Source organism: Camelus bactrianus, chromosome 17 (assembly GCF_048773025.1).
Source record: "Camelus bactrianus isolate YW-2024 breed Bactrian camel chromosome 17, ASM4877302v1, whole genome shotgun sequence".
Taxonomy (NCBI): Eukaryota; Metazoa; Chordata; class Mammalia; order Artiodactyla; family Camelidae; genus Camelus; species Camelus bactrianus.
This window is the reverse complement of record NC_133555.1, coordinates 40478345-40503865: the sequence shown is the minus strand read 5'-3', so window position 1 is coordinate 40503865 and position 25521 is coordinate 40478345. Positions and strand designations below refer to the sequence as shown.

Here is a 25521-nt window from a genome sequence, read left to right as displayed (position 1 = left end):
ATGGGGGTGCTTTCCCTAACTCTCAGCCCTGCCATCAAGTGCTCCACAGTAGAACCTCCCTCCCCAGCCCCTGCTCCTCTGCACTTTCCAGGGTGTTATGTGTCTCCTCCACTAGGGGGCGGCAGGGGCCGCCAGGCAGGGTTGCTCAGCCCTGCGTCCGCAGCACCCCCACAGTGCTGCCCCCTAGTGGACATTCAATAAGTCTCTTGCGAATGAAAAAGCACTGAATGCAAACCCTTTTCTGAGTATAGATGTTCACCTGCCTAAAGCTTTTTAACAAAGTGTTAAGATGCATGTGTTTGAGAAAGGAAAAGGAAAAAGGGAAAGCCCGTCCATGGGGAAAGCAGATCAGGTGAGAGAGCTTTACCTTCCTGGACTGCCCTTTACTCGGGGATTTTTGGGAACGGCCAGCAGCATGATTGTGGCAGAAGCGTTCTCAGCTCGTGACTCTGGCTTTCATTTAGATGTCGGCTGGCTTCTCAGAGACTGACACCAGCAATGAGGCTCGGCACCCCCGGGCCGGCACAGACGCTGCAGAGGAGAAACTGAGAAACAGGTTGTATGAGCTGGCGATGAAAATGAGTGAGAAGGAGACTTCTTCGGGGGATGACCAGGAGTCCGAGCCCAAGACAGAGTCTGAGAATCAGAAGGAAAGTCTGTCCTCTGAAGACAACAGCCAGAGCGTCCAGGAAGAGCTGAAGAAGGTAAGGGCTGTGAAACCCCCTGTGGATGGATGGGTTTCTGCAGCTGGGGTGTGGAGGACGGTTCTCCATCTGTGCAAAGATGTGCTGGGCCCCCAGAGAGCGCTCCCTGAAATGCTCATCCCTGTGCACTTGCGGGAGCCCAAGAAAACCCCACTTGATTAGCCCTGAGTGATTCAATCAGGAAAATAGCACTCTGTGTCCTCGGAAGTCTCCCAAGACCCCTCATCTACTGTCCTTCACTGAGACAGCCCTTCAGTTCTGCGTCTGGTACCTGTGGTCTCTCCCACTGGTAAAGAGCGCTGCTACTTCCCGCCCCGCCCCCTCCACAAGCAGCGTGTGTGGATTGAGCACATCTAGCCAGTCCTCTTTCAGCCAGTGATGAAGCGTCACTGCATAGTGTAAAGTCTTTTTGTTGCAAGTGGCCTTCTGCATCATTCATCTCTGCGGTTTCAGATTGGGGCTTGTTTGTTTCAGCTTCACATCCTTCCTCAGACAAAACCTTACATGGAATCCCAGTGTTTTAAACAGATAAAAGCACTGCTGCTCTTGGGGTCCCCAAATCCCTAACCACTTGATCGTCTGTCCCACTGTCCTCCCTTCCTTCTCTGAAGCCAGCCTCCAAGGTCCAAGGGACATTGTGTGAAAACCACAGAAAACAGACCCTACCTCGGGCAGAGAAGGATCTCAGACCCTCTGCCCACCACCCTTCGGTGTGTACGCAGCTTCCTGCCACAGCCCCTCCAGGCACCTTCATGCTAGACTCAGCCCCTTGGTCAGGATGTCCCTGCTGCCTCCAGTGGAAAGAGAAGCTAGAATATGCTGAGTGTCTCTTATGTGCCTGGTGCTTTGCACATGTTAGTTCATTTAACATAAAACCTTTGAGGCAGACAGAGCCCCATTCTGCAGATGAGGAAACTGAGGCTAGTCCTGAAGGGACTTACCCAAGACCCATGGCCAGTAAGTTTCAGAGCTCAAACTGCATCACATACCTGCTTGGCCTCAAATCATAGGCTCCTTCCTTTACAAAAAGCTGCCTCTCCTGAAACACAGGTAAGATCTCATCTGGCAACATCCCGACTTCTTTTTGTGATCAGTTTTTTCATAATCTGAAAGTAGGCATATAAGCTAGCTGACAAGTTGCTGGTAACCCACATGTGTGGTGAATGAGCCCCTTTCATCCGCTCAGCAGCCAAGCGGGGGTACCGTGCATCCTCCACGGCTGAGCCCCTGAACCCTCCAGCCCTGCAGACCCTGCCTTTCCTTCACTCCCAGCCCACCCTCCAGAACCACCGAGTCCTCACTCATCAACATGCCCGGTCCTTTGCTGGGGTCCCCATGCGTCTTTCCTCCCATGTGTCTGTGGGTGAAGAGTGGATCTCAGCCTTCACAGGCAGCCCCTCACGGGCTCCAGCCCATCGCTTTCTCAGTGCTAATGGGCTCTCATCTTCTCTGTTACGGGAGCCGACACCCCATCACGGTCACATGTGTCTGCTGGAACTGAGAGCCAGATGGTGACTGAAGAACATCACATCATTTCTTACCATGGCTCCACATCCAACTGGCTTTGCTGCCTGGTGGTTCCAAGACTCCAGAAACGCATGCCATCCCAGTGACAGGCCAGACCACAGGGAGTCACGCACTCACACCGGGCCTTGCTTTCTGGAGGCCCAGCCACCCATCTGTACTGTGTGCTCCTGGGCAGACTGTGAACAGGGACAGCAGGAGAATTCTGGGCACCTGGACCAGCCCCTACCATGCCCCTACCCAGCCCTGTGCCCTCGCTAGGCAGGAAATTTGGGGAGTTGCTTTTATTCAAACTCCCAAATGTGTCTGTTTCTCAAAGTTTAAGTCTTCCCCACCGTCTGCCATGAATCAGTGGATTAAACTGTCAGCCAGATATGACTTGCTGTGTGTAAAAATCCAGAGAGCAAACAGAAAAGATAATTCACATATTTTTCCCCATCAGGCACGGGCAACTGTGACTAAAGGAAAACAGAAATAGAGGTTCATATACTGAAGATTATTTAGAAGCAGGAGGGAACAGAGATGGGCTTCAGGGTTAGACTGAATGTGAACCACAGCCATGCAGTTTGCAAGCGCTGGACTTTGGTTCTGAGCCACTGCCATACCCTGCCTCCCAGCTGCTCTTCTCAGCCCCTCTAGTCCTTTCTCCTTTCAGCAGCTGGAGCTGCCCTGCGATCCTTGACCTTCAGCGTGTTGACAAGTTCATGCCTGTCTTGTTTTTACATCGACCCAGGACCCAGGCCCTGACGGGACAAGCACATCTTGGCCTCGTCTGTAAAGCAGGGATGACCAGACCCCCATGTAGAGCCATGAGAGGGTTGAGTTATGAGCACAGAGGCAGCACGGAGCCGGAGTCCAGCAAATATCAACGACCTCGTATCCCCTTTAACAAACTCGAGGGAAATAAACTTCGCTGTCGGGCTGGCAGTGAAGCAGCAGCTCAGTGCCTCCTTCCAGTCCACGCCTGCAGTGTCAGGCTGCAGGTCTGCATGGCCCCAGCTCCCCCCTCCGCTCTCACCCTCCACGAATCCCGGCGTGGGCTTGCTCAGGTGCCTACATCAAACAGCTCCACCCAGGAAGGGAAGAAAAACGACCTCGGGGAAACACACAGACCAGTGGGTTTAATTTTGGAACCAAACTAAACTGCAAAGCGCACATTTTTTAAAACTTCATTTCTATCATCACCATTGGAAAAAAAATCTTAATTTTTGTAGAAGGCCATGACCATCAAATTCTAGATGATTTAAGAACGCGAACATTCCTGGAGGTCAGTTCTCTAATCTCCGTGATACTCCGGGTCCCAGTTTATTTCACATGCTAATTTATTAGGTCCGTGCTCCAGCCCCCTTGCGCAGTGCTGTGCCGCCCTCTTGCAGCAAGCCACTCTTCGGGGATGGGAGTCTGTTCGTGGGGAATGTCTTTTGACGAGCTGTAGGGGCCTCGCCAGAGCGCCTTATGTTTCATGAGAACTGAAACATATTTGCACTGAATTTTTCTAGCAGATTTCTGTCAACTATTTAGGAGGACATATGGCGTTTCTTTTCTTACCTTTGAGAAGGAAAAAAAAAAACCCATGAAATCAGGGCATTTGGACAAATTTCCTTGCTTGCTGTGGTGGTTTGATAGAAGCATTTCATAAAGCCAAGCCAGCATCTGTAATGTGGGACAGAAAAGCAGTGAGCGGACTGTGGGGTCTGCAGAGTTCCTCAGAGACCACATTCTTGTTCACTGATTGCCTCTGGCGGCTCCATCCCAGGGCGGCTCAGTGAGGCTCAGAACAGGAGCTGGTCACTCGGCAGATCTCGGGCCCTGTTGTGTGGCTTGGTCACCGGTGTGCAGATCAGCGAGCTTGTTCTGACTGCTGTCACTCGGTGGAGGCCGCAGGCCCTCTTCTCGCTGACCCGCTGTTCCCAGATCTGATTATTCAGTCAGATTCTGTTCCACCGTCCCTTTCTGCAGACCATGGGTACAGGGAATGATGCGCGTGGAGGAGGCAGTGTGACAGGTGGGAAGGAGCGTGGGCTTTGGAGACCAGTCTCTGGGCTCAAATCCCAGCTCTGCATCTTCTTCCCTGAGCCACGGTTTCTTCGTCTCTAAAGATGGGATGAGAACAGCCACCGTGTCAGGCTGTCGTGAGGGTCATGGGAAATCATTAGACGTCTGGAGTCAGACCTGGCCCAGGAGGGACACTAACACGAAGGCTAAGCTTCCTTCCTTCCTCTCTTCCCCACTAAAGGGCTCTCTCAAGAGCCAGGCATCTGAGGAGAAAAGGTGTGGCCCGTATGCATTTTATGCAGCCTGAACATTGAAAGCCTCTTCTCCTCTGCCTGTAACTCCTGTGTGGGAACCAGCGCGCCTTTAGAAGATCCCTAGTAAAGTTCTCCCTGCGCCTGGGGACACGCCCAGTGCCCTGCTCGCCCCTAAGGAGCGTTCATTTATCTCAGGGCTAGAAGGAAGACTGGAGGGCCCCCCATGTTTACCTCCTCATTTTTACTAAAGCCAGCTCTGAAGGCTGTGCCCCCCACCCCCAATGCAAACCCGCTCGGGAAACATGACAGCAAAAGTACTGCATCCAAAGCAAAGACTGAACTAATGACTTGGGGGTTACTCCGTTTTGGCATTTGGTAATCCCTCGGTCTCTTGGGCAGTGAGAAAGGAGCTTTGAAATATTGTATTTTTCCTTATTTCAAAAGCCTAATGAACTCTGCTCTCTTGCCCAGTGTTTAAGCTGCTCTAATGGCCCGGGTTTCTTCCAGATCACTAAGCCGGAAAGCACGGCGTCTCCCTGCCCAGGTGTCGTCTCCCACGGGGGCCGCGGTTCAGCGAGACCAAGGCCAACGTGTGACACCCAGGGCCCACGCACTTTTGCCTTTGTGGACCCTTTCCTCCATAGAAAAAAGAATTCAATCATATTTTACAACTGTGCGGGTATAAAGATTAATATTGTGTATTAAAACACATGCTTGGACCTAAGAGCTCATTTTTCCTTCTGCTTTTAAAAGAAATTAAAACATTTTCATGGACCCCTAAGGGAATGCTGGGCCCTAGGCTCCCTGACCGCCAAGCCCAGCGGGCAAGGAGGCCCTTTGCTGGACCCTGCCGACGTGACAGGCCCCTGGCCGCTGCCCTCCCTGTTTTGTAGACTGACCTGTGGACCTCCAAGCATGCTGCCTGCTTCTGAATCTCACAAAAACCCTAATGTCAGTGTCCCTTCAGTTTCCATCTGTTTAGCCTTTTTGTTCTTGTAATAGGTGTCAGAACAATCCCCTGGGTGGAGCTGTGAAGTGGCCTCTTCTGCCCCAGAAACCTGTACACATCATTTAATCCTCAAATGTGTTAGATTTAATCCCGCACATTGTATGAGATGCTATCATATCAAGACTTAGGCTGTATCAAGCTCTACAAATGGATCCCCCAGGCCTCTGTTGCAGCCCCGGGTCATCACACACGGCCAGACGCTGAATCTGTCTTGGTGCAGCTGAGACTGGCAGACACACATGTGCACGCGCCCAAGAGTAGAGCCGGGGCTGCGACCAGCCCTTTGTCATCCCACGGTGCTCTCTTCCTAAGCCAGGCATCTAACGAGCTCCCGCTGCTCGCGTGTCCACAAGCTTGAGCTGCGCTGGTAAGGGGCATTCCGGCCTGTTGAAATGACTTTGCATTTCTCTGTCCAACACAGAGCTTCGAAATGAATGACGACCCTGGAAAGTTCTCAGGAGAATTTGCAAGGCTCGCTGATATGCAGGGTGCATCTGGTGTTTAGGATGAAAACATTTTCCTCTTTAGAATTCTGTAGACTCAGGAGCTCCCCTGGCAACTCTGCATGCCGCACGTCTTTGGGAAATAGCTTATGAGAAAGAGTGAAAGGAGGGAGACTGTTTCCAGCAGCACGTGTTATAGGACGAGAAAGGCCATGGCTACGGCATGAGGAGATTGCGCTCACTGAAGCGTGTGGGTAGTGAGACAACAAGTAAAGAAGCCGCCTCTGCCCTGCGGCCCCTGCACAGAGTAGAAATGATGCAGGTGCGATTTATGACTTGGGTCCTGGTCGCCTTCTTTCTTGGGTCCACTGAATGGCCACCGTGGCGGGGCGCCCGCCTCGGAGCGGCCTGTCACCGCCTTAGAGGTCTGCATCCGTCGTGTTGCTGGTTATACTTGGGCAGGAGGCCTGAGTCTTTGCTGAGGTGGACCTTTGTCTTGCTGCCTCACTGAAGGGTGATGAAGGAAACACTGGAGCTTTCTCCTCACCTTCTGTGCCCCGAGCGTGGACGGGTGGTTGTGAAGTTGACATCATGGATCTGATGTTCCACGTGGGGCTGTGACACAGACTGGACCCTGGGGGTGGACGCTCAGAGTCTCAGTGGACACCACCCATGGTTGGGAGACGGAGGAGTGTGGGTGCATCAGGGGCTGAAAGCACCTGCTTCACCCTGGAGAAGCCACATTGGCTCCACTGGGCATTTTAAAAGGGAGTCCGTTATGTACCTGGTGCTTAATAAGTGTGTTGTTTACTTTGCATTTCTTTGATCGCTAGAAGTTGGAATTTGGTTGCTGCCATTGTCATCCCATCATCCGTGGGGCCCTTTCTGAGGCCAACCTTGCTGTTCAGCAGTAGCTCTGATTCTGTCGTCGATGTTCTCTGCACTTTCACCTCCCCCCTTTCTTTGATGCCATCGGCCTGTCCCAGTTGATCTTAGAATTGACGTCTGGAGCAATGTCGGCGGCCATAACAGAGTGCTCTCTCTGGCTCCCGAATCGTGCTTGGTTTGTGCCATTCAGCCTAGGTCTCCGGGGTTGTACGCCATAAAGCAGAAAGGCTCCTTTAGATGTTCATTTCTCCCACACACAGGGCTCCCTGCCAGCACCCCTGAATCCCCACCAGTTTTTCATGTGAACGAAACCCTGTCCGGTGCTAAATATAGCTTTATCTCACACGATTTGTAGAAGGTGCCTTCTACTTTTAAACCCAGACTGAGCAGGGAACAGGACATTTACATAAGAAGTCGGTGCTAGCCTGGTAACAAATCTTCTAATCTCTTTATTGGGCTAGTGAGTAAACTCAGGATCAAGGAGGTTAAGTGCCCTGCCCCGGGCCAGGAGCTAATTAAATCCCAGTTACTGCACTTCCAGCAGGTTCCCTGTCCACTCCCACACTCGCATCCAAGCAGGCAAGAAACACGCCTGTGCAACAGGCAAGAGACACTTGATCCCCTAGAGGTGGGATTCCAGTCCGTGTTTCCCAGTGGAGGGCCAGACTGGGGCACCGACCAACCAGAGGTCATTATGTTTCAGTCACTTCCCCAGCTGGAGGCCGGCTCCCTTGTGAAGTGGCCCAGGTCTGTACCCAGACCACGGCCCTGGCAGGTGACGCTGAGGTACTCCCCACAGACCAGCGGCCAGGACTCCTCACTCTCACTTAATGACAAATGCAGATACCTTCGGGGGCCACCGTGTCAAGTGGCCGAGCCCAGGGCACACCACGGGGATAGGGGCCTCATCCATCGTTCAGTGCTTCATCCCAGCACCTGCGGCAGAGCCGGCACACCACAGGCCCCCAGTAAAATAGGTGGAATCAGTGGTGGGGTCTGCAGAGAACTGGGAAGTGCTTATCTCGCAGAAGGCCTTCTTGTCAAAAAAGCACGCCTCCAGGCAATGTTTGGCTTCCAGCTTGCAGCTCCTATGATTGAATAAACAAGGCTGTTTAAGGATGGAAGGGAACAATGACTGCCAAGCAACTGGATGTCCAACTTACCGCTTTGGTATGTTCAGTTGGGGTCAAGAGACAGATAACTCTTTCTGTTTAAGCACCTCTTGAGTCCTTCCCATTCATAACCTTCGCCCTTCTAATGACCCTGGGCTAACTGGAGACCTGTGTTGCTTTTCCCACTTGCCCTTCCATCGTGCTGTGGTCTAACCTTTATTTTCTGAATCCCTTGGTCATGTGTGTTTCTTTTCAAAAGATGGGCAAACGCACCTCTTCTACCAACTAAGGGGCGAACTTTTAAATACAAGCTGTATTTACTAAGAGAAGGGTACCAAATTTGCTTTCAGACATACAATGTTGCCTTTTTAAAAATGGACTTAAGCAACAGTGGCAACTGTTTCATGCCAAAAAAAATTTTGAGCCCACTTCATCTCCAAAACTTGCCACGTCGTTACAGAGTTCTGGATAATGGGAGACAGCCTCTTCAAGTTTTTCCTAAGGTGACGAGTCGGCCTGGCTCTCCCTCGGACACTTCCCTTATTCTGGTGGGTCTGTGTCACTTCCCCTCCGTCCCATTTCCCTGCTAACCCAGACCCCCCCCCTTTTTTTTTTTTGGTATGTAGCAGTCTCTTGTACCAGAAGGAACATGACTCTTGGGTCAGTCAAGTAGCTACTGTGGGACAGACAGGCTGGAGGGGAGCACTCTGCACACGGGCCCTAAACTTAGGATGTATTGACAAGTGTGAGCCCACGTGCCAGAGCCCAGAGCCAGCTTCTAGACTGCGGCCTCAGCCGCTAACTTGTCACTTAGACACTGATTCCCTGCTGAAGTTGGAGGGCTACTGAAAACTTCCTCTGGTGAGATAAAACCTGCAGTAGAATTTGCTTGAAGGAACCAACTTTGCAAAAGTCAAACCAGAGCTATCATTAAAATTTTAACCAGAATGTATCAATCAGATAGGTACCTTGGAAGGTACCCAAAAGCATTAAAATTCCAAGTTTTCTTGAAACATTTTACTAGTTTTTTAAAAAAAAAAAGATCATGGGCATTTGACGTCCAACTTACAAACCCTGTGATGGGATCAGTAAAGTCAATTACAGACGGACACCATTCCTGCCAAGCAACATTGACCTCCTGCTTATTCCTCGATGCTGTGTGTTCAGATGAACTCAAAGATGCAGATGATTCTTTGTGGCCAAAGTCCCCTCTGCTCCGTTAATGACCTTGGCTCTGATCTAAACTAACTATAATTTTGAGGCATGAATATAAAAGCAAGAAGTGACTTGTGTCCATTAGGAATATGTTCAGCCACAAATAACAGAAAACCCGGCCAACAGGAGCTCCGACAAGTAGGAATTATTTTCTTCATGTATCAAGGTTGAGTTCCGAGCAGGTGGTGCTTCACAGCGGTTCAGCTGATCGAGTGCTTTGAGGGTCCAGGCTCTTTCAGTCCTTCTGATCCATCTGACTCAGCCTTTTGGTACCACCCTCACGCTTGGGGGCTTCCTAACTGCACACCTGTGTCAAGGCAGGGAGAAGCAGGGCAGGAGAGCATCACTGCGTCTGTTCACCTAACTAGGAGAACAAAATCCCCGCTAGAAACCCCAAGCAGACTTTCCCTTCGGGCTCACTGGTCGAACGATGTCACGTGACTGACCCGAGCTGCAGGGGAGGCTGGGGAATGGAGTATTGTTTCTGTTCAGCCTCAGTGGCAGAGGAAGACAAGGGAGAATGGGCTTGAGAATGGGTGTGTGTGAGCTAACACACAGCAGCCACCAAGAGACTGCAGAGAAACTCTTTCCAGCCCTTTCATTGTACAGATGACAAAACTGAGTTCCAGAAACGGGAAGGCGCTTGGCCAAAGTCCCACAGCTAGATGAAGCTGGAGCCAGATCTAGAGCCCAGGCCTCCTAACTCCCAGCCCACAGCAATACCTGCTGGGCCACAGCATGAGTGTAGTCGGACAGAGTCTGTGACTGAAGCTCTGAAGGACAGTATCATCCAGAAAACGATACGATGACCATGAAACCACCGGCAGCAGGCAGAGGACCTAGGAGCTCCACGTGAGCTCCCCTGCCTCCCTAAGAACCTGAAATAATTTACTGTGAGTCACAGAAGCTAAGCTGAGTCACACCGGGCCTCCTCTAAGCTCACTGAGACCGCATAGGTCTTTTTAGTGCCTCACTCCTTCAGCACATTGACGTCTGTGTGTGTTACAACAGGATCGATCTCACGGTGAGCACTGTGATGATGTAGCATTTCCGTGTCACTGTTAATGTGCTGTTCTTGTCTTCTGTCCCCCTCTGTTATTGGACCAAACAGAAGTATTCTGCTGTTTCTCTCTGCAACATCTCCACAAAAGTCCTGAAGGTCATCAACGCCACAGAGGAGCTGATAGCGGAGTCTGCAGGGCCCTGGGAGTGCCCACCTGTCCCTCCCAACAGAGAGAAGGGGGCGTTTCCTCTTGGGACAGACCAAGCGAGACTGGATGCGCAGCTGACTTCCCTGGAAGAAAACGTAAGACAGTGGGGATGTGCCGGGTCTAGGGAAGCACACATGTGAAGCAGCTGATGACGCTGTAACCCGTCACAGAGAGGGTGAGGACATACACACACCACAGCACGGCACACGTACTCTCAGAGGGCCTTAGGCTGGCTTCCCCAGAAGCAGACCCTGAGAGGAGGGTTTGCGTGCAGGTGATTAGGGAAGTGCTCCCAAGGGGAGGCTGATAAGGGAGTAGGGAGAGGGAAGAGGCCAAGCAAAGTTACGGTCTCAGAGCAGCTTCAGCCCAGTCCAGCAGGCAGCTCTGGGGTGCACACTGCATCTCACAGCTGCCGTGACCTGAGGCAAAGGAACTGGGCTTTCCTACAGCCAGCAGGCCGCTCAGTCTCTGCATGCAGGCAGTGTCTACGGTAGCCTAGAGGCAGCTTCTGCATAGATCTGAGCTGCTGGAAACGCAAGTGCACTGCAGCCTGGGAGCGGGGAGGGAGGCGTGCAGAGATCATGTAAGGGACCCGTGGGGATCGAGGTAGGACGCGGCCAGTGATGCTACAGACAATGAGAGTGGTTGCCAACAGAACTGAGGTCACTACAGCGGGTCTGGTCTGCCCTGATGCACAGACAGGTCTGCTCCTAATGGATTTTTCTATCCTTCCAACTGGTGAGAAAAAGAATGTAACAGAGTCTTACACATAAATATCTACAGTTATTGTTGAGACCTCAGGAATGGTCCAGTGAGAACTTTCCAACACTGGGAACCAGGGGTGACACAGAGAAGTGTGGACGTCAGCCACCCGGGCCGTAGCCACCTTCTCCAGTTGGCCTAGTCCTGGCACCAGGCCCGGCCGGCCAACTGCATCTTTCCAGACCCAGCAGAAGCGGCCGTGATTTGGAGATGCTCTTAACAGTGGTGTTCTCAAAAATCAGGAAATGTTATCAGAGGGGTTTTTTCCCCAGAAGTTGAAACAACAAATCAAAATGAGTCAAGGTTGGAAAAAAAACCATTACTTTCCCTTTGAAGGTTGCAGACTCTCTAAAGCATATGTCTACCTGACCTCTCACCTCACTCTGTTGCCCTTCTGTGCACGCATCTCCCATTAGATCAGCACCCTTGACATTCTGGGTTAGACAGTTCTTTGTGGCAGCGACTGTCCTGTACACTGTAGGATGTTAGTGGTGTCCCTGGATTCTACCCCCAGCTGCAGCATCCTTCTACTGTGACGATCAAAAATGTCTCCAGACGTTGTCAGATGTTAGAGGGTAGAGGAGGGGAGACGGGCACAGTCGTGCCCAGACCGGGAACCAGATATATAAATCCCTACAGACTGGGACCTGCCGCCTGTCCTGTCTACGGCCCTAGCCCTCGGCCCAGAGCCTGACACAGAGGTGCCCAAGGAACGGTTAGCTGATGTGTGATTACATCAGATGAGTCAAGCCTTTAACACAGTTCTTTCAGGTGCTGATAGTCCTAAAATGGCCCTAATCCTGCACACACAGAATCAAAAAGATTAAAATAAAGGTAAGGTTCACCAGGAAAAAAATGCATTTTTTTTTTACAAAGTATGGTATCAAAAAAACTTACAATGGATGAAAGAATCCAGATTTAAATAACAACAGTCAGTCCCCATGACACATTTAAAGCAAAGACAGCATGCTTTTTTTTTCTCTCTAAGGAATATGTTGAAAAATACAATGGCCTTCTCGGAGTTTTTATTTTGTAAGATCTTTCTGTGGTACATCATGTTCCTTTTGGGGGTTCATTAACGCTTTGAGTTCAAAACACATCCACTTCGCCACTGATTCAGGGTGTCAGAAACCCCAGCATGGATGTGCGCTGGAGGGCTGGGGAGTGCAACTTCCTGCTCCCTGTCCAGCTCCTCTATCAAGATGCCTCTCCTGTTCCCAAAGAGTTAACTGCCTACTTCCACCTCCTTCCCTTCCCCCAGCCAGCTTTTCAAATTTTCCCTCAGAAGAGACTCCATCTATGCTCCTTTGAATTCTGTGGGTCTTTGAGTCACAGAAGGAGTGACTCTTTTCTTTATCCCTCCAGCTCACCAGATCACAGAACCACGGGCAGGTTGGAACTCAGTTGAGGGGCAGAAGGGCAGGGCTGAATCTTAAACTGGCCTCTGGGTGCAGCTGATTTAATTAAACCGTGGCTTTTGTCTGTGTGCTAAAGAGCACTCCTCTGTGCTCCGCTGCCTCTCTCCTTTGTGCTGAGGAGCCCGGGCGCTGGCAGAAATGGATGCGGCAATGCTGAGTCTCCCCTTCTGAATGCTGGCTTCCTTTCGCAGACCAGGAGTCTGAGATAAGAGAACATTTGCAAGACAATGTTCACCTTTAAGAAGGCTTCCGAGCTACCTAAGATAAAACAAAAAAATGTGACATTCATGTGTCTCTGGTTTTCATAAACTGCCTTGTTAATCCTCTTAGGGTAAGACATGAGGATTTTAGAATTTTCCTAGTCTCTTAGCTTTGACACTGTCACTGGCTGCCTGGCTGTGGCATCAGCCCTGTCTCCCCTACAGGCCGGAGGAAGCCCGGACCAACAGTCCCAGCCTCCCCCGCACAAGCAGTGGGGGCTCAGTCCCCTCAACTGTATGTCTGGGTCTCTTGTACTTGAAGCTCTTGCTGAGAGCTGTGAAGCACAGGGTTCTTCTCTACCTGTAGGGGTCTGGCTGGAAGAGGACTTCAGGGAGTGTTAACTGAGGTGTGGGCCAGGTTAGGGGACGCTGTAGTCCCAAGAGTAGCAGTAGGAGGAAGGGGTCACCACCCCCAGGCAGTGCAGCCCAGGGAGAACCAGGGCAAGGAAGAGCGCCCCCTAGTGGGAGCTGCCACCATGGTGCCCAGGAAGGGGAGAGTAGGGGAAGAAAGGCTCTAACTTCTCTCTCCTCCTACCTTGGATCTCCTGCTGGTGCTTCCCACTGGCCAAACCCATCCCGGCCAGCAAGGGAACCTTAGATCCGTGTTCTGTTCTCTGCGAGCCTGATCTATATGAACGTTAACCCCAAGCTTCTCCTCCTCCTTAGAGCTTTACATGCATTGATTAAACCTCATGAGCCTCACTTTAATTATCTCCTTTAGACACATCTGGTTCCTCGTGCTGTCTTGTTTCACCACATAATTAATTGGGCTGAAGGAGTGTTTGTTTCATTCACCCTGGCTAGCACTCCTTAGCCTGAATTGTTCCAATGATTTTACTTTCTGTTTGCCCACTTTTATGAGAATCACCTTATAAACTCACAAGCCAAAATAATTTTACTTTTAATTTTCCCTTAGATTACTTTTATCTTATTTTCTCTTTAATCTTCAGTAGCTCTCAAAAAAAGTCCTAGAAATTAACACTGTAAATCTACTATACTTAAATTTTAAAAAAATGTTTTAATTAACCATGAAGATTTTGTTTCTCAAAACCACACTATTTTCTAAGAAAATTAATATTTTCCTACTACAAATTTCAGGTTCATTTCATTCCCTTAACCAGATTCAAGCAAGCTGACATTAATTAATCAGAAATAATTCACTCAAAATTCGTCATTATTTTAAATTAATTTCACCTCTTTCATGGTTTCTGGCTTGTTCTCCATTACCAAATGCCAACTAGAAATTTTTACCAGAAAAACTGCATCATGAGTTTTTCTCTTTATTTCTTCTGTCTTCATATTGTTGTTACAGTCGCTGGACAAATTCACAATTTATGTAGCTGATGCCACGTCTTTTTGTACTATTTTATCATATTTTTAAAACTTACAACTTGTTTTCTTGCATGAAAGGTTGGGGGAAGAGGTGTGGTTGACAGTGAGGGGAGTGAGGGAGCAAGACCTCAGGCTACCACTTCAGTGTGAAGAATGTCTGTGAACGGGGATTCCCTGTCTCTTCCCCGAGAAGTTAAGCCCAGTGCTCTCTCACTCCCCTGAAAGGGCCCCACCGGTCCTGGGACCACAGACGTGAGCTCAAAGGTACACCCGTGCCTCCTCTACAGGTGTACCTGGCGGCAGGCACCGTGTACGGACTGGAAGGCCAGCTGAGTGAGCTAGAGGATGCCGCCCGCTGCATCCACAGTGGCACTGATGAGACTGAACTGGCAGATCTGGAGGACCAAGTGGCCACGGCGGCAGCCCAGGTCCACCACGCTGAGATCCAGGTACGAACGCTCCTCTCTGCCCAGATGGGGACCACCTGGCAAAAGGAGAGGGTGCCCCATCTTCCAGAGGAATCGTTTCAAAGCCTTTGTATCCATCAGATCCTGCCATCTCCAGCAGACCTGCGTGGACAGGGTCCTTCCAAGTGGATTCCACCAAATGCTTTCTTAAAGTGCAGCTCTCTTCTCCCCACATTACAGCCTTGGTAATACACCTCTTTAATACCTGTGCCATTTTCTTTTCCTCTTTGACAAATTCTCTGACACAAGACCCCCCATCCCCTAACCTTTATCACACTGTTTACTTACTTAATGCCAGCTTTCCCCACTATACACTGAAAGCTCCTTGAAGACAGGAGTTGTGCTTAACCTCATGACTGTATTTCATCCTTTCAGCAACCTCATGAGGTGACTACTGTTATTCTTCCCTGCTTATATCTGGGGAAACTGAGGCTCAGAATGTTTAAACCAAAGTCAGATAGCTAGAAACGGATGAAGCCAGGATTTTAACCCAAGTCTTCCTGACGCCACCACCATTCTTCACCAGTCTGTGCTGGGTGGTTTCCTGAGAAATGTGCAGGTCCTGCCCAGGCGCCTGTCCACTGGTGTAAGAGCTCCTACTTCGCCTGGGGGTTGCCAGCCTGCCATCAGCTCTGTGATGATCTTCCCAGCGTGGAAAATGTTATGAGCGTGGAGACCCTCCTTGCCCTGCAGTTGCTGCCAAAGAACAAAGCCTTAGACTCCCTGTTGTCTTGTCCAAAGCGGACTCTCACAGAAGATGTGACAGGTGTCCTGCTGATGACAGGAAGGTCCGCACTGAGGTGTGCTTGCATTAGGTCATATTCTAGGGATGGTTTCACCTTGGAGTTGACCTTTGGGACAGGACTGACCGGCGCTGAAGGAGGCTGCAGGATGACCCACGGGGAGGGGTGCGGACGCCGTCCACTGTGCCCTGGCAGGTCCTCTCTGTGGACACTCCTGTGGAAGGTCTCTCTTAACTCTTAGTATCAGGAAAAGCTATTCTTCTGGTCTTTATCTTGTGGACAGAGAGTCCTACACTGATCTTTTCACTTTAGCTCCCAGGAAATTTGGAGCTGAATTGGTCATGCCCTTCTAGCAAGTGTAAGGGTTCCTGGATATGCAGTCTTAGGAATTAATGGAATACAATTAGAGAGAGAGAGAAAATGCAGGCCAAGCAGCCCTCAGTAGCTTCCTTTCCTCTTTCTCCATCCTTTGCCCTATGGACTAAAACTGGGGAAATTAACTCCTTCTTATTCCAGAACCTGGCAGTCAGCAAATCAGGAGGTCAGCCGCTTGCTCTCCCAACTGACCTGGCTCCAGGGCCATCTGAGCAAAGCCCTCCATCAGAACTGCTTCCAGGAGGAAATGCGAACAACTGATGACAGTGTAGCCTGCGGGCTTTCTCAGAGGCTTATGCCGTTTACTGGTCTATAAACCAAAGGAACGCAGTTATCACTGTGAAACTGGAGGAATCAGAACAGAAAGGCGCCTGGGGGACAGGGCCGCACGGGGCCCCTCGCGGGGGCTGGCTGCCTGCAGCGTGACTGGGATTCTTTCCCCAGCTGCCACAGGCTTGGCCTTTCCTGCCCCCTCCTCATCCAAGTCAGATGGCCACTCCTCCCGGATAGGGGAAGCATCTCCCGTGTTTACTGACCTTTCACATCTTCTCGCTATACTTCCTACAGCACCTTTCCCGGTGGCCTTTGTCCAAAGAAGCCCTAGGTAAATGACCGTGGAATCAGAATTTGTCTCGCTCAGCACAAACAGCTTAGGGACAGGGGAGGCCATGGAGACCTCGGGGTGGGGGGCACACACCTTGGCAGCTGGGCCCGCTCTCAGGTTTCCCGTTCGATGCCCCGGCAGCACTCGGGCTGTGCCATCTCAGCAGGACGGCTGTGATCCTAGCCTCCTCCCCGGACTCTGCCAGTTCCTCCTGGCTCCCCAGGTGCCCCCATGCCGGGCCAGAGCATGAGCTCGTTCCAGGCTCTCCTGTGAGATGTGGGATAGGTCACGTCACTCTGCACCAGCTTCCTCGTCTTCAAAACCAAGAGAATGGTACCTGTGTCACAGGATTACGAGTGAAGCGTGAACGAGTTCACGTCCTCAGAGCACTCAGCGTGCTCACGGCACATAGTAACGCCCTTTCTAGGAGCCAGGACCATGTCTTCTTTACCCCTCGGGACGGGGATGGACCAGGGTTCTGAGTGGGCTCTTGTTCTCTACATCCGCCTTATCCCTCCATCTCTGTATCCACCTCAGAGGTATATGGTTATATTTCTTTATCCATCCCCTGCTGGAAAAAATCTGAGCTCCTTCTGACCTTCCAATGTTGTAGATAGGGAAAGTGGTACCCAGAGAGAGGAGGGAGTTTCTCGAGGCCACCTGGCCTCTTAATAGAGGAGATGGACTTGAACCAGGGGCTGCTGGGCCTCCCTCCTAAGACCTGGCGCTGTGGTTTTAGATTCAAGGAGTCATGGAAAAAGGAAGCAGGACATCCAAATCGTTGTTGCCTTTCAAAGCTCACCACACATGCTGCCTCCCGTGGAAGCCTCCCCTGACCTCCCCACCCCTGTGCTGAGCCAGATGACCCTGGACCAGGGTTCCCATCATGTCCTGGGCTTCCGTTTATCCTTAGGGGTCCTCTGGCAAAGGTGACCTGCTCTAGAGCTAACTGGAAAATTAAACTTACAAAGAAAGGCCTGTGTTTTATTTTCTCACCACAGTACTGGATAGAGATGTGCTTGGTAGAAGTTGAATGAATGAATGAGTGAATGGCATACATCAAAGCAGACTTGTTCTTTATAGATTCGTAACACTTTTAACAAAGATTTTCCCCTTCTGGGCTTTCTCCCAACTGATTCTGTCTTTCTGTTGCATTAAGATTTCTGACATCGAGAGCCGGATTTCAGCCCTGACCATTGCAGGGTTAAACATAGCACCCTGTGGGCGCCTCACAAGGAAACGAGAGCAGAAGCAAAGGAACCAGGTGAGTTTGTCTCTCACTCTCTCTGTTGAAATTTTGCAAGACCTGGAAAATGCAGAAGATAAAGTATCTCTGGCTTCGCCAAGGTGTACCGATTCCTGTGTTCTGTTTGTAGGTACAAACCATAGACACATCAAGGCAGCAGAGGAGGAAGCTGCCTGCTCCACCGGTGAAAGGTATGCTTAAATCAAACCACACGGCCACCAAGGAATGAAGCCTGACTCATTCACTAGGAGTAACTGAGATCTGCGTTTGAGGACCAGATCTAATAGGGTGTTCTCACCCAGAATCATCCTTGTGAAGAGTCTGTCTTGACTTGGATCTCCCTACCATGAAGCAGTTTTGGGGATAGGGATGTGATTTGGGAGGTAATTCCAGGAAACACTGATAAGGGAAGAGAGAAATGATTCAGGGAAGGAAATTAAGCCAATACAATGTCCCTTCATTGGTAGTTTGCTTCTTTGGGCAAATGAGGTTAAAACCTGCTAGAGATTTTTGGGAGGCAGTATTAACCGCACCTGAGTCTCCTACTCAGAGTAGGAACATGAGGTATTTCAACTCTTATCTTTGCTTGAAGCTTATTTCTGGTGGGGACGTTAACTCCCTGCTACTTCTGGCCCACCCCATTCATGGGCCGAGAGAGTGGTGGTGCCTGCCGTACGATGCTGGCAGGATACTGGAATGGGGACTGTCAGGGAGATGTGGGAGATGTGGGCAGGGCACCAAAAGCGTCTAACGTAGACCCCCACCTGCAAGGGATTCCAGCAGTGCCAGTCACATCACCTTCATCTGCTGGACGTTTTCAGTGATTTCCTTGGATTCAGAAGCCACAGAATGATGCTGCTGAACTAGAAATTTAGACCTACAAATCAGAAGAGGAGAAAGTCAGAGGATGTATATTTGAGTCCTGGTTCCACCATTCGTTGTTCAACATTTATTGAATGCCTACTTTATATTCCATGTATTTACATATCTAATTGTATATTATATTATTATACAGTTAAGATATATTATAGATCCACGATCCCTTATTTGAAACCCTTGGGGTCAACATGTGTTTCAGAATTTTTTGGTTACCTTAGAAAGGTAATATGGTACCTGAACTGTGTACTTCCTAACAGCCCCCTCACCATGGTGTCTGGGCCAGTGTCTGATAAACACATTCACATCCTTGCAGCAAAGTCTGAGAATTCATGCTCAGTGGGAGGAACAAGGACTTTAAATGGCTGCCTGTCTGTTTAAGTCAAGTTTTGCCATCAGGCAATTTTGACTCCAAAGTTACAAAGATGTGCAGTTTTTAGAGCCTTTTATATTTCAGAATTGCAAATAAGAACTTGTGGACTGTGCTGGATCATCTCCAAGCTAGCTTTTCCCAGAAAGCCACTAATGATGTCCTGATTTATTTGGTCCACCATAAAAATAAACACAAAGCAAAAAGATTCCACAGTCAGACCCAAGGACCAGAATGAGATGCCACGTCTGGAACAAAAATCTGGGTAATCTGGACCCCTGGGCTTTCTTCCTTAACCGGTCCAGCTTCTAGATAATACTTATTCCTATGTGGTTTTTTTTTTTTTTTTAGCTGAAAAAATGGAAGCATCTTCAGTGACCACCATTAAAACATTTAATCGCAACTTCATTCTCCAAGACTCCTCGACGAACAGGACTAAAGAAAGGAAAAGTGCCACCAAGGATTTGATGGTAAGTCCCCTCTGTCTTAATGCCAGTTTCTTTCACTGTTGATGGCACCTCCTTTCTTTCGCCCTTCTTTCTGCAGTCAGAGCTCGAAGAAGCATCCTTCCTGCATGGTCTCCTGGTCGGTCTGTCGGTTAGGTGGGGGGGCTGCATTATACAGCTAGCCGCTTGGATATGTGTATACAGCCCCTCAGCTCTATCTCCAGCTCCTTGTAGGAACCAGGTTGGATACTAGAGAAATAAAAATTCATACACAGGAATGTAATAGTTGAGATGTAAGAGTTTTTATTCTGCTTTTGGCCCATATTCACTCTTCCTTAAATTTCTTGTTAGCCATTCATTTAATTACTTGTGTTCCTGAAAAAAAAGCCGGCAGCTGCTCATAAATGCGACAAAGGAAGGGACAAAGTAGGTAATTTGCTTAAACCTGAAATCACATAGACAGGGCTGATGGGTTACTACCCTCACACCAACAAATGCTTCAGAATTTTGGCAAATGCTTGATGCTGCTTCTATGGGAGGTGGTGATCCAGATGAATGGCCTTGGTGATACCAGGTATGCTGAGGACAGACGATGGCTGGGTGGCAAGACTGAAGCAAGGGGAAATCTAATCTGTTGTCTTTTATGCATCACTTGTCACTCCCTTCCCATTCCTCCCCCTCGAGGTACCTGTGTCATGAGCACAGAAGCACGAGGTAATGGCATAATGGTGGGCGTGCCCTTTTGGATTACAAGTTACCGCATCTCTTAGGCACCGTATGGTAACAGTGCTGCCACTCCCTTTGCCTCACTGGCCAGCCATTACCCCTGACCTTTCCAAGTCCAATTACCTGGCTCCTGGCCATTACTTAAAAGAGCTAAAAAGATGCATTATCATACTAACAGGGCAGACCACTAGGGCCAGGGAAGGGATCTTTTATAAATGAGAGAGTTAAAAATAAATTACCTTCGTAAAACAGAAACAGACTCACAGAAACACAGAAAAAAAACTTATGGTTAAGGGGGGATTGGGGGGAGGGATAAATTGGGAGTTCAAGATTTGTAGATACTAATATATATACAACATATATATGTTTAATATATAAACAACGAGGTTCTACTGTATAGCACAGGGAACTATATTCAATATCTTATAGTAACTTATGGTGAAAAAGAATATGAAAACGAATATATGTATTTCCTGTATGACTGAAGTACTGTGCTGTACACCAGAAATTGACACATTGTAAACTGACTATACTTCAATAAAAAATATATATACACACATACACACACACACACAAAATTACCTTCCATAGAGACAGAACAGAAGGATAGATCAATGGTTGCCAGGGGCCATGGGGACAGGGGATACGAAACAATGCTTAATGGGGAAGACATTTTACTTTAGTGATGGTATGTTTTGAAACTTGATAGAAGTGGTGGTTGTACAACATTGTCAATGTACTAAATGCCAATGAATTGTTCATTTTTCAAATGGTTAATTTTATGTTTTGTGAATTTCACCTCAATAAGTGATTTTTTTAATAAATTAATTTTAAATAATGCAGAGAGTTAAAAAATGAAAGAACAGACAATATTTGGTAAGCAAATGCTAACAAAATAGAAAGGGCAGGAATACTACTTTCCAACAAAGTAGAATTCAAGGCAAGAAACACTCAAGAGGAAACAGGGAGGAAGCTTTAGATGTTGATAAAGTCAGTCAACCATGAGCCTTTCCCGAACTAGCAAAGAGCAACACAATTTACTGTGCCATGGTCGATGACTTTAAAATTCCCTCATCAGCCCTTGAAAGCCCAGACCCCCAAATAAATATAAATTAGATAATTTGAATAGTCTAATTATTAAGCTTTAATTAAGAAATGTATCTACTTTATACTTAACAGAGACTTCACTTTCTTTCCAAGTATCAATGGACTATATATAAAAATTGATTTTATACCAGCTACAAAGAAAACCTCAATAGGTTCCCCAAAAGTAGGAAGTATAGAACCACCCTCTGTGACCCCTAAAGCCAAAATTCTCAAACAGCACTCAGTATGTCCAATAGAACCTTGTGAAATGATGGAAATGTTCTGTATCTGCAGTGCCCAGTATGGGAGCCACTAGCCACAGGTGGCTACTGAGCTCTTGAAATGTGGTACTGCCTTGGAGGAACTGACTTAAATTTTATTTATTTCTAATTAATCTAAATGTAATAAACAGCCACGTGTGGCTAGTGACTACCATATTAGACATGGCAAATGTCGAAAATTAGAAAAGTTGAAATAATCAGAAACTCCACCTGGAAGTTATAAAATATGTGTGCACCCACGTACACAAATACACACGTACACATACAAACGTGCATGTCCCATGCACATTTCTGAGAAACCTGAACTAAAGTTTGAGAAAAGCTAATCTACAGAGCATTTACAAAATGAAAAATTACATATATCAACACAAATGGGATATATACAGAGCTATACAGAGTCAAATTCATAGTATTAAATATTTTCTTCATTATTAAAGAAGCAAAACAAATGAACTAGACAAAGATAAATGCATAAATCAATTAGTTAAAACCAGAAAACTACAGAAATAACCATAAATCCAGGAGCTTATTCTTTGGAAAAATAGAAAAATGTGTGTAAGCCAGCTCAAGAAAAAAAATCAATAAATAAAAAATGAGGAAGTCTGAGATGATGTACATTTTTAATTTAAATATACAATGTGATGTAAACCTATGCTGATAAATCTTTAAGTCTTAATGCTAATAAAATCAGAGTATTAGTAAAAACTGAAATAGAATTTTTAAATTTATTAAAACTTCAAAAAATAGGTATCTCTGGTCAAATGATTTTGCTGATAAATGTTTAAGGAACAGTTCATTCCCATGTGATGTAAAATATCCCAGAGCATTAAAAAAGTTGAAAACTAAAAGATTCATGACATGGCTGGTAAGTGTCTACACATCCCCACACCCACTTATACACAAGACACACAAAGCCACATACAAACCACACACCAAATAGTACTCCTTCAGAGAGATGAGGCATGCTCAATAAAATATTAGCAAATTAAATGCAGCAGTACATTAAATAATAAATTACCAGGTAAATTTTACACGAACGCGACGATACATTTAATACTGAGATACTGATTAATAAACCCCACCAGCAGTTCATTTCTCCCCAAATTAATTTATAGTTTAATCCAATTCTCACTGGGATTTTCTTGGAACTAAAGTTTATACAAGAATGAATCAGAAAGAATAGACAAAAGTATTTTGCAAAAGTGAAGTGATTTTCCTGTCAGATTTTAAAACCATTAAAAGCTGTAAAGAAACTGATGGTTAATGAAACAGAACAGAACGCTCAGAAATAGATCCAGGCACATGTGAAAATGTGTTATATGATTTTTTAAGCATTAGGAACCAGTAGGGAAGGTACAGATTATTTAAAAAAAAAAAAAAAAAAACTAAGCTTGGGAAATTAGCCAAGGGGACGTAGTGGGAAGGGAATCAGTTTGCCTTATTCCACATACCAAAATGAATCTCAGATGCATTAGAAAGTACATGTAAGAAATGCATCACTTTCTAAATACTGTGAAATACTTCACTGGTCCGTGGCACGAATACCCTCTGTGACCTACAAAAGCAGCAGAAGTGCTGCTCACTTTCTCCTCACTTTCACCAAGTGGCTGATGGCGTTTGCTCGCTGTCTCGCCTCAGGAGCCCACCCTGGAGTCTGCTGTGATGTATTAGCACCATGGAACTCCACTGCCAGTGACCCACTGCCTCCGGCCGTACACGACAGTGCCTTGACCCAACAGCCATCGAATACTGCATGGATTTCCACCTGAGGAGAGGGCCTGGGGAGGCCACAGTGCACCCCTGCACAGGGCTGTCCTGATACCTCAACCAGAAAGCAGTCCGGACTTCAGCATCAAGGTCTTGCCTACTCGCTGCCTTAGGCTCCCAGGGGAATCCAAGACAGAAAACCAAGACGCTGGCTTCCAACAGCAGAGCTCCACGTTCAAAAGACGCATCTCTTCCCTGTTCGCTTGGCTACTGTGTGTTGTCTTTAAGATCTTTTTTTCTTTTATCCCTTTGATTCAACTAGAACTACAATGTCAACAGTTTGTCCCCTAAAATATTGTTGGGGTCAGGAGATAGTTGAGGGAAGGGAGATGGGTATTAAAATTTAACTCATCAGTTCTTATTAACCTCTCACAAGCATCTTTGTCCTACAAATGCTAAGGAGAAAAGTGAAATGCCCCTGTAGCGAGCACCAGGGACGGTCTAACTTGGGGAGCGCTCAGTTGTCAAGGTCTCCCCCAGCCACCTCCTTCCTGCTGGCTCCTAGCCCACCGCATCACCGGTTCCTCCCATTGCTTTGCTATCACCAGCCACAGGACAGAAAGCCCTGACTCGCCCATGCCAGGCCCAGGTCTGTGAGAAGTAACATCTCACTGAGATTTCAGGGTTCTTCCCTGGACTTGCTGGGTGTTTCCTGGCTCTGATGGGGAGAGGGGCTTGAGAAAGCCCCTGCTGGCTTAACTTTAGGGCACTGTCCATTATCAACATGATGCAGTTTAGCAATGGATGCATCTAAATGAGGTTTAGGTAACTGGATTATTGCACAATACCACCACATGAGAAAATACCATCCTCCAAAATTTATTTCCCAATAAATACTCAGCAAAAAGTAATTAAGATGACCATAAAGACAAAAAAGGTTAAGGAATAGCCTTAGAAAACTTACTTACAGGTCTGAAAAAGGCAAGGGCAAACTGAATTCAAAGGATGCAACAGTTGACACTAATTCCACACATGTGACTCCAAATGCATGACTATTTAGAGTGTGTTTATAAAAGCAAATGGAACTGGAATTTCACTCAGTTGAGTGTTGGCAACCTTTTTTCATTTGTTCCTGATACATTCTCAATCTGAGGAAGAAGGCAAAAGATGGGAGGCAAGGGAAGAGCATGGCTGATGTTTACTAAGTGGCCTCTGAAGGAGGCAACATTCTTCTCACTTCAATCCTTACAGCAACCCTATTCAGTAGGTGTCCCCATTTTTCAGATTTGGAAACTGAGGGCCAGTTATTAATTTGCCAGTCAGACCTTGCAGCTAAGTATGATACAAAAGCCTGACAAAAGCCTCCCTCTGTGTCGTTTTCAACTCCTACGTTCCTTTGCTGCCGTGCACATTTCAGGACCTGACTTGTTGCTGAAATGTGTGTTGTGATCCAGTGCTGGTGGGGGTCTACCTATCTTCCAGTAGTACTCCTTGCTGATGCTTTGATGTGTTATCCAGCAGAAACAACTCCTTTGAAATAAAGTAAGTCTTAGGCTTTTTGTTCTGTTGGTGTGATTAAAAGCAAACAAATACAAAATTTAAAAACACAGCAAAAAAGATCTGAGTTCCAAATAGAGCGTTTCTTTAAGAGGCATGAAAAGCACCTATTGTTGTGTTACAGTGTTAAAATATTCAGTTTTCTTTGACAAAAACGTGTACTGTGTGAGCCTTGCAAAAAAACAAAAAGAAAAACAAAAAGAAGCAGCAGCCTGCTCTATGGCATTTGAATTTTTATAAAAGTTTCCTTGTGCCAAGTAAGTGCAAAGATTTAATTTACTATTAAAACCCATAAGCATATGTTATAGTTCCAGAAGAATTATTTTGTCATCAAGTGATTTTGATCTTCAGTGTCAATATTTATATTTAGATTAATTTTTATAAATGAAAATATTTTAATGGTTTAAGAAAATGAAGCCAATAGGACCATCTCTTTGATGACTTCTGAAAGTACGCTTGCCTTCATGTTATACACATATTGCAAAGAACTACTGTCAAGAGAAATGATGCAGAAGTAAAAGTCATTTATGAAAATAATGTGTGTAGGCGTGTGATTTCTTTGGTTTGGGAAAACTGGGCGTGAAGAGGGGAAAGAAGTCAATGGCTGGTCATTGGAGGGGCCAAGTGTCAAAGAGTCAAAGCCACTGCTACCCTGTGCCCCGTGTTCCTTCCAGGTACACCACTCACCTCTCCATTGCTCATCCTCCTGCGAACAGTGGTCACTCAGGTAAGACCAGCAGTTCTCAAAGCAGGGGTGAGGGGTCAGTGTGACTTTGTGCCTCAGAGGACATTTCTGGTTGTCACAACTTGGTGGGGACAGGACGTGTATATAGTGGATAGTGTCCAGGGATGCTGTTAAACATCCTACAGTGCACAAGACAGCGCCCACAGCAGAGATTTCTCCAACTCA

General features: G+C 47.5%; 1 protein-coding gene and 1 long non-coding RNA gene across 14 annotated transcripts in view; one reads left to right on the top strand and one right to left on the bottom strand.

Annotated features, from left to right (window-relative positions):
* Window positions 1-25148, top strand: part of MYRIP (myosin VIIA and Rab interacting protein) — a 153702-nt gene extending 128554 nt beyond the window's left edge. For both annotated transcript variants that reach the window (XM_074345166.1, XM_074345167.1), the window contains 7 exons: window positions 465-704; window positions 10256-10450; window positions 14415-14576; window positions 17476-17580; window positions 17693-17753; window positions 19160-19278; window positions 22986-25148. In XM_074345166.1, coding sequence (XP_074201267.1) covers window positions 465-704; window positions 10256-10450; window positions 14415-14576; window positions 17476-17580; window positions 17693-17753; window positions 19160-19278; window positions 22986-23018 — 915 coding nt within the window. In that variant the 3' untranslated portion in view covers window positions 23019-25148. The remainder of the gene's footprint in view (window positions 1-464; window positions 705-10255; window positions 10451-14414; window positions 14577-17475; window positions 17581-17692; window positions 17754-19159; window positions 19279-22985) is intronic.
* LOC105061753 (uncharacterized) overlaps window positions 3329-25521 on the bottom strand; it is a 42574-nt gene continuing 20381 nt past the window's right edge. For 10 of the 12 annotated variants that reach the window (XR_012500072.1, XR_012500071.1, XR_006721639.2 and 7 more), the window contains 2 exons: window positions 18327-18439; window positions 11953-12793 (listed from right to left, as the gene is read on the bottom strand). This is a non-coding gene — a long non-coding RNA (uncharacterized LOC105061753). Of the gene's footprint in view, window positions 7906-8931; window positions 10439-11952; window positions 12794-18326; window positions 18440-25521 lie in introns of those variants that run through there. The other 2 variants (XR_012500070.1, XR_006721637.2) reach the window with 2 other exon arrangements.